At 47.0% G+C, this 8,985-nt stretch overlaps 1 protein-coding gene across 2 annotated transcripts in view; it reads left to right on the top strand.

The window, feature by feature from the left end:
• Positions 1-4,001: 4,001 nt before the first annotated feature.
• Cog1 (conserved oligomeric Golgi complex subunit 1) overlaps positions 4,002-8,985 on the top strand; it is a 41,588-nt gene continuing 36,604 nt past the window's right edge. The window contains exons 1-3 of one of the 2 annotated variants that reach the window (XM_089543308.1): positions 4,002-4,455; positions 4,545-4,589; positions 4,912-4,978. In XM_089543308.1, coding sequence (XP_089399434.1) covers positions 4,373-4,455; positions 4,545-4,589; positions 4,912-4,978 — 195 coding nt within the window. In that variant the 5' untranslated portion in view covers positions 4,002-4,372. The remainder of the gene's footprint in view (positions 4,456-4,544; positions 4,590-4,911; positions 4,979-8,985) is intronic. The other variant, XM_089543309.1, reaches the window with a different exon arrangement.

Here is an 8,985-nt window from a genome sequence, read left to right as displayed (position 1 = left end):
TATCTAGAAACGTTGGCCACCATGGACGCTCAAAGCATCATGGGGGGGGGGGGGGGGGGGGGGGGGGGGGGGTGAGCTACTTGTTGCGGGACAGTCGTAGTTTTTCAGGAACACGGAGTGTCATTACTCAGATGTTTCATTCCAAAAACGCTGTTCGCGTGTGCGCAGACGACATTGGCGCGAACGCAGTGTGCAAAAGCCATAGTAGTGAAAACGCGACGACACATGACGCCAATAAAAGGTTTTACTCTTCCGAAATGCCATTAAAAACCTCTTAAAGTATCTAGGCAACAAATTTTTTTTTTGAAAACATATTTACTTTTAAAAGTGCACCTGTTAATTACGAAATATTAGTTTTTTAGTGTTCATCACTTGGCCAATAGGAAAGCTAGTCATCTCTTTTTTTTTCAAACTTTGCACTTAAATGCTTTTTGGAATGAAACAGCTCAGTAGTGCCACTCCGTGTTCCTGAAAAAATGCGACTGTCCTGCAACAAGTAGCCCACCGCCCCATGATGCTTTGAGCGTCCATGGTGGCTGAAGTGCAGCGCCGCCAGCTTTCCCTCTAGGTAATAGTAAGAAACTCTATGGTTGCAAGCCACCTCCTTTTTATGCGAAGCATATTACTCGCACAACCGAGCTCTTCCTTGCTGCGCCGCGCACGGCCGCGTAGCTACCACTTGACGTTCACCGGCGCACCACGTGATATATGACGTCACAACAGCTGTGAAAGATGGGGCCTCGTGCGCTCGCTTGCGGACGCGCAGCCTCCGCCGGCGGCCTAACTCCCGCTCCTACCGCTAGGAGATACAGACGTCACGCAAAAGGCGACGCACTCGTTGAGTCAGTTGAGCAGCGAGATGTCGGCCAGGGAGAGGGCGGCTCGCCAGACCGCAAACATGCTTCGCATCCTAGGCTTAACCATAAGCTAAGTCAGGCCATTTTTTTTGGAGTCCACTGGTCTAGATTTCATACCCCGCAGATAGTACTGGTACAAAATTTACTTGAACCTTTAAATGTACTCATGTCTAACATACTTCCCGCTCAAAAGAGTGGATCTTCCGTGAAAATTGTCTATGATAACATTTTCGCCCAAAAATGCTAAGCATTTATCACTCCGCATTTTAAATGGATTATTAGAAGGCCATTCACAAAGCCTACCTATTAGCATAACGATTGCAACGCCTCAAAATGTGTTGAAAAGGCAGGGGTGGAAATATATTGCCCACTTCTAGATTGGTCTTTTTCTGTGCGCCTTCCAGATTTCACCCCAATTTTCCAAGCGGAGTTTCTGGCGGCGATGCTTGCTCCTCGCAAACTAGACCCATCTTCCTCTGCAGTGGCTGTCATTACAGACACTTTTTCTTTGTGCTTATCCCTTGCTTCGGCTATGGATTCTACAATCCTAAACGCCTTCCTATTACTCCCTCCACATTTGAGCCTTTTACATATGATATGGGTACGAGTTCATAGCAGTGTGACAGTCAGTGAAGTTGCTGATAGCCTGGCAAAGGCGTCCCTCAGTGGCTCCGTGCTACCTATCTTCCCGGCTACAGTGTAGATCACAGCAGCGAGGTTTAGTAGAAGTATTTTGTTAATTATGACAACTGGATCTCGTTTAAGATCTGATGGTTTCCTGCATCTCAGGTATTCGTTGAGCAGGAAATCATGTCATTCACGGCAGCTTCAGGTCTCTCCAACCAGGCTGCGCTGCCTGATCCCACCTTTAAATTTCACAGGTCTGGTTTGGTGCTTTCTCCCGTCTACACATTCCGTGATGAACAAGAATCAACAGACCATTTCTTTTTGTTTTGTCGCCGCTTCTCTATGAAGAGAAGACGGTTTTTATAGAAGCCATTGCAACAGCTTGGCTTTAGTTTGGGCAGCCCGATCATATTGTCGTATACCGTGCTTTTTATTTCCAAAGCTGCTACTGCTAGTATTTTTTTAGTTAGCGCACTTATGAGTTTATATGTAGTGAACATATGCATGGCCCGAAAGCTGTTTTTGAGTCTTGTACACTGATGCTAATTTAATCTGTCATTTGAACGTTTGTACGTTTGTCCAACATATGTGGCAACCCTCGTCAGCGGAACGGAATACACTTCCGTCTTTACACAACATGCTTCTGGCCATGGTACCAAGGCTGTAAAGATTTGTCCGGCCGAATACCGACGGCTACCACGCCTGTATAACGCTACATTCTGAGAAAAGCAGTTAGCTGTAGTAATTATATCTTTATTCATTTTATTCGCTCTAGAAAATTCAGTAATGTCGGCCGTGGCACGACCAGGCACAATTACAGTTGAACTTCGCTATAACGAAGTCGAAAGGACCTCGCAATTTCTTCGTTATAGCCGCTGCTTCGTTACTGTGGTACGTGGCCGCGATTGTAACCGCTGGATGCAAATTGACTTTACCTGGCCTTGTGTATACCGAGGACAACATAGGCGGCCTTTTACACCCGCACCGAGGGCCCACCATGTGGCCAAACATGCGTACACCAACCCAATATGTCAGCTTTGCCAACTTGTATCCCAGCCTTCCGCGACCCGCATGGGTTTCAGGGCCTAGAAAACGGGTCGTGTGGCAACAGTATCGCAGAGGAGGAAGAGAGGCCTGTTCAGGGTATTTAGTTCCGTTTTTCTACAAGGGCAGAAGCCGATACGGGGTGCTGTAAAAGATAACTCGCTTCGACGATTTGCGAGTGCACGTTTTGGTTGGCTTCGCCGCACAGCTCAAGAACATGAGGGCCACAAAACTTCACCACATGACGGGCTTTTCTTGTGGAGAATGCTTACGCCAGACCGGAGGTTTGATGATGGTCACGTTCTGGTCAAGGGAAATTGTTTTACGATATCTTTTCCCCCCGTTTGGCCCTGTGAAACAATGGCACCTTGGTACCGACTGTCAAGCATTCCATGCTGCGAAAACGAAAGCTAAACTCCACGTGGAACCAGAGAAGCAGGGAGAACTCGCAGTGGGCCGTGTGATAGGAGGAGGTTGGAAGCCTCCACGTTGGAAACCATAGCGCTACTATACCAACTCAGGACGTAGCGTCGGAGTTTACGTATTGTCTAGGCAAATGCTCCATGCAGGCCCAACTTGAGGCGGAATGCCATCTGTTATGCGGTTCTCGACAGAACAGCTAGGTTATGCGTGGGGATTGCAATGTGCCACATCGAATCGGTACGAAAGCGCTGGGCCCCATTGTCCCCATGTATAAGGGCGACGGCGCAGCATTAATAAGTGCAGGACAATTTTCATCTTGAAAGTTTCTTTCGTTCTCCTTTTTTCACACGTAACACAGCCTCTCATCGCTTTTGCCCTCGCCGCCCCCTTGGGCCAGCACCACCCTTGGGCACGGACTCGCTGCAGTGGATTGACTGAGTTCAAGGTCACGGTATCGAATCCTGTCCGCGGCGGCCTCATTTCGGTGTGGGAGAGACGCAAAAACGCCGTGGTCGATACTAATGCGGAGCTCACCACTACGTGCAGGTTCAGCGGATTATGCAAAACTGATAAAAAGTATAAAGCACCAGCTGCTTTTCAACGCTGATGCAAGGTCGTACGTAAGAAAGTGATCATGGCCGCAATTTCGCGTTCAATGCGCCACTTTCAGCACCACGACAAAATTACGCCTATCATTATTTTTTATGCCAGCGAGAAGACGCGCACGCAGAATCGTGCAGAGCAAACAGCTGTGAAGGATCCCGTATCTACACAGTTTTAACTTAGAAGGGGCATCCATATTGCAGCCAGAAAAAAAAAAGTAAAAAACAAAGCGATGCAGCCCGCATTTGTGTGTGCAAATTGTCCATTGTGCACTTCAACTTACAGGCCTCAAGCTAAAATGCCAAGTCGGAAGAATTCACATTTTTGTCGAATTCCACACCTGTTAAATTTGGCGCCTGTAGATGATAACTCCCAGCACCGCTCGCAGCGTCGCTGGCGTCAAACCCCTCAACTCTGTACTACAAAGAGTTACTGGAGCAGTACATTCACTGCTGAGTTTTTTGTATTTTTTTTAGGACACTGTGCAATCTTTTACCTTCCAGGGTGCGCCGGTGAAATCTCTTCTGCGTGATTTGAACGCATTGACGCACTAGCAGCAGTAGCAGCTCTCTGTTTGCAACAATGCGCTGGTGCAAGCAGCTGTTCCGGTTCCTAATAAACGCGGCGTCTGCGGCGTCTGTACACGGAGAGACTCCTACGAGAGCTTCATGAATGTGTGGTGTCGAATAGTTGAGATTTTAATTGTGACCTCATTTGTTTCGCAAGGCTAGCCTCATTTTATGGTGAGTGATAAGTGATTGGTGGTTACTGACGTGAGTGCTGTGCAAGTTATTGGCGTGTGACGCCAACAGATCACCATGAAGCTGGTTTCTGGTGGCATCGACTTGCTTTTCGAGCAGTACAGCATCAAGCAGATCCATGACATCGAGCAGAGTATTAGGTAAGTAGACTGCGTGGTATAACCTGTAGGCGGTGTCTGAAGCTGTAGTGTCGTGGCACTTGTTCACAAACGAATTGTATTGCTCGCAGGGCTGACATCGAGAAGAAGAAGGAAGATCTGCGGCAGATGGTTGGGTAACTATTACACATTTATATTATGACTATTAATTTACCCTGTGCCCGAGCTGATACCCTGTCTGGGGTAAAGTATTGAGCAGGTCGTAAATTACTATGTAAATTGGTTTCAGTCACATAGGATTGATGACTGATGCATTCGCAACTAAACAAAGCAGTCCGAGCAATTGCACCTGTTTCGCTTGGAGAGCTCGTCGCCTTTCGAAACAGTCGCGTCTAGCCGTGCCGATACTCTACATTACATGTATATCAATTAACCCAAGGCATAGATGTGTATCAAAACCAATCAGACACGCTGTTCTCTTCTTCTTTTCACTCGCAGGGAGCGGTACCGAGATCTGATTGAGGCCGCCGACACTATTGGTCAAATGCAGCAGACATCGGCGAACGTAAGTGCCCATAGCTGATCTTATTTCACAGGACCAAAGTCATGGTTATGTTGTTATATTGCGTTAGCATTGCGAGCCCCATCGTGAAGGAAAAAGCGGCCTCCGGCATTGTAGTGTTGCGTGCACCACTTGTCAGCTTCCACCTGCCAGATTCCACCTGCCAACCACCTGCCATAGCTGCTGGCGGGTGGAAAAGTGGAAAGAAGGCAATCCCGCTCCACCTGTAGGGGAGAGTCTGGAAGATGGCTACCACAGGAAGAACCCAGAGGATGGCTCCTGTAGACGGAGGAGGTTCTGACATGTGCAGAGGAATGGGCAGCCTGAGCGTGGTTGTCATGGGAATAACTCGGCAGGAGGCAACCGTAGAAGGTGGAGGTTCAGTCAGTCAATGCCAATCAGCGTTCGCTAATAAATGCGTTTAGCCGGCAGCCTTAGCTGTTCAAGCAAGGAGAGGACATAATGCTAATGTATTGTCGTTGCATAATGATAATTAAGTGCCCTCATAATTTTTTACCATGAGTTTATCCATTCTTGTAGATGGCTTTTTTGGAGTGTATTTTTGCACGAATTTGGAGGCTGTTTTTCGAAGGTCATTTTTATTATCGGTGCTTTTATCATGTGATACACGAAATGAGTAATTTTGAGGAGTTTGTTTATCCGATTCAGGTACTCAAGTAACAGACTTCTTATGCACAATATGCAGCAGCAGTTCGAAAGGGTGCATTAAACAACTAGCATCAGAATCATTGTGTGGCTCTTTACTACGTGTAATATACACAAGTGAACTTTCCATTGCGTCCACAGTTGCAGCATGTACCTTTTTGTTTCGGACATGGAACTTGAAAGAACCTTTCAGTGTTTCGCACTAGAAACAAGATAAGCTTAGATTCATTGTTCACTATCCAGTCTAGTACATGCATGTGCTAGAGTGATATTGGTTAAACACCTTCTCTCAACTCATACAACTGGTATTGGCCACAGCTCTGGTAGAAGATTTGGGGAAAGAAGGCTATAAGTACAGGAAAGGTATAGAAACGCTCACTTAGGGTAGACGCATGAACTTCACCTTAGAGATGAAATGAGAGGGAAAGTGTGGAGGCAGAAAATGTGGTAGGTATGCACAATGTGCAGCCTAGGGTATGCGTGGTGCATTGCATGGGACTACATACTCAGGTTACATAACGAGAGCAAATGATGACTCACAAGTCTGGAATCTTTTTAGTTAATAATTCCGTGTTAATAATTTAGCATTTCAGATTTATGATTTGTATCCAGCGCAAAACTAACATGCCAGTATACTAAAATTTGTAAAGGTATAAGGTTATTTGTAAACATAAATACCCCTGAAGGCAGAAGATTTGACAGCCGTCGCCGTAGCTCAGCGGTAGAGCACCGGACGCGTAATTCGGAGGTCGCGGGTTCGGATCCCACCGGCGGCATGTGGTTGTTTTTTCTTCTGCTTTTCTAATCAATTAGCTATAAGCGATAACATATTCAGTAATATTCTAAATAATAATAATAATAATAATAATAATAATAATAATAATAATAATAATAATAATAATATCTTTTATTCACTTCAATTCGCAAGTACATGCTCCAGCCCGCGTAAGCGTTATCGCTTGTGTGCGGGGCTGGGCAGCCGAAGTGTGAAGTACATGATCAGCGGTGAATAAAACACACACACACACACACACAAAAAAAGAGCTCGAACAAGACAGACTCAGAAATTGCTTCCGCAATGCAATAAAACATAAAAACACTAAAGAGCTGAAACCAGACAGACTCAGATACTGCTCCCGCGGTGCAAGGCGAATACATGAACAAAAAACATTGAGTACAAGAAAGCATCCACCGTTTTCATGCACGAAATGACAACGCTGAGAACATGGAAAGAAAAGAAAAAAAAATAGATTAAAAATTTATCACTCAGTATTACTATTCAACCACGATCGAAGAAACTTATTAAGTTGTTTTAATCCATTAATGCTCGGGGCTGTTTGTATCTTATTGAAGTAATAAGGAACATAATGACTGCGGGTTTTTTTCCCATAGTTGGTGTAAATCCGTGGTATGACGTATTTTTCCGACTGACGGAGAGGCCGTGCTTTAATGTTGTCGATTTTAAAGACGCTGTGGAAGAAATTTTTGCGCAATATTTCAAAGATAAATTGCTTGTGTACAGGTAGCATCACAAAATGTTCCATACTAGCTTTTACCGCTTTATCATGACAGCTAGTTCCGTAGGCGAGATTAGATGCAATTCTGTACACATGGGCATCCGGAGGTGGGGGCAAGGGGGGGCGGCTGCACCCCCCTGGAAAATCACTCACTCGAACCGTGAGTGATGGCCGCACGCCAGGGTCGGTGGTGCGCTCAGCCAAAAGGGTGAAAGCAGCCCCGCTTCCATGCTTTGGGTCACATCTGCGAAATGCCGCGTCCGGGCGCGCGCCGTTCCGCCGTTTTCAAACCACGCCATCGTTAGCTCTGCTGAAGGGCGACCTAAGCGGCACCGGTGAGCATGTGTTTCGAGCCGTCTTGAGATGGGTGTCTGTTTCTTTGATCTCTAGAGAGATAGCGACACGGAGGCAGACAGTGCACAGGGCATCTTGTTTTCGCCTTCGTCGCTCGCTATAATCAGGATACGTTCGTACGCCGGCCACCGGTGAATTCTTCAGGAGGGAAGGACAAATCAGCCGTGTCCACCCCCGCTTTGTCGGGGTGCTCAGGGGCAAGCGGGCGATCAGACGGCGCCGCCGCCGCTCGCTGTCTCCTCCGATCCTCGGGAGAGCGCAGTTCGGTAGAAGCGCCGCTTTCAGAATCTTCGGCAAAGGGGATTAGCTGCTTTTGTTCACGGCGACGCAGTCTCCAGAGGCGCCCCACACCAGCGTTCCTTACGTCTTCTCCGAAAACCAGCGCCTTTGGTCAACGCAGCCCGATGGCGCCTGCCTGGCTCGCCTGTCCCCTCTGGCTGGGCCTCAAATCACAACAGCGCCCATGTACTGCGCGATGTCAGTGCATGGTAAACAGACCCAAGTGGTCGACATTATCCGGAACTCTGTACTACTCCGTCCCTCATAGCCTGAGTCGTTTTGGGGCTCTGAACACCATAAAAACACAAAAACAAATTTTCCGACCGGAGTGACGAGTGTCCCTTACCCTCGAAAGTCGCGCGGCGTTCCTTTCACCCCCAAAGTGCGCATTCGGGGATATTGCGGCAAGTAAGCCCTTGCACGTGCGCGCGCCTCTGTGTTTGTGCTTCGGTGTTTTTAGTGGCCGGTTGTCAACGAAGCTGAGAACAACCAAGACAGCGGACGAGAAAACGACGAGCGGCAAGCAGTGTGTGTGCGGTTGCTCGACTGTGCGGATGCACGAGCAAGATGGAGCGAGGTGTATGAAGCTGCGAGCGTGCATTTATCTTGTAAACAAGTTTTCGTTGTATATATAGTCATCTTTTGTTTTCAACGTACGTGTCCAACCGTTTTTCGAATCAATGTGTATGATGAGTGTGCACCGAGAACGTGTAATGAAGCACAGAAATGAATTTATCACCCGTGTAATCACGCAATTCGCACAGAAAAATCCGAGGCGCCTACAGTTGCTGTTCATGGAAGACTGACTGAGTGACTGTAGTTGCGTGTTTGTGAACATATTGTGCTGTGTGCTGGTCATCAATCCGGGTGAGTCGAGAACCCGTATGCAGCAAGACTGAGCACTCTTCTCCACGAAGTGGCAGTATCTTTTTGCATTTTTATTAATTTTAATTGTTTCTTCGTTGATAAACTCCAATGTATCTCTCCTAGCCACGCTTTAATTTGCTGTTTGTAATTTTTCTTTCATGTGTGTATTTCACTTATTTTTTATTTATATATAAATAAATAAATTTACTCTGCAAATATTGTGCCTTTTTGCTACAACATACCCCCCCCCCCCCCTCCGGCGCCAACAACCAATGGGGCCCCCCCCTGCAAAAAATTCTGCGGACGCCCTTGTCTGTACAGCATGCG

The sequence above is a fragment of the Amblyomma mixtum genome, chromosome 5 (assembly GCF_055824585.1).
Source record: "Amblyomma mixtum isolate Tamu chromosome 5, ASM5582458v1, whole genome shotgun sequence".
In the NCBI taxonomy this organism is placed as follows: Eukaryota; Metazoa; Arthropoda; class Arachnida; order Ixodida; family Ixodidae; genus Amblyomma; species Amblyomma mixtum.
The sequence above is the reverse complement of the archived record's forward strand: the minus strand, read 5'-3'. Positions and strand labels throughout refer to the sequence as shown.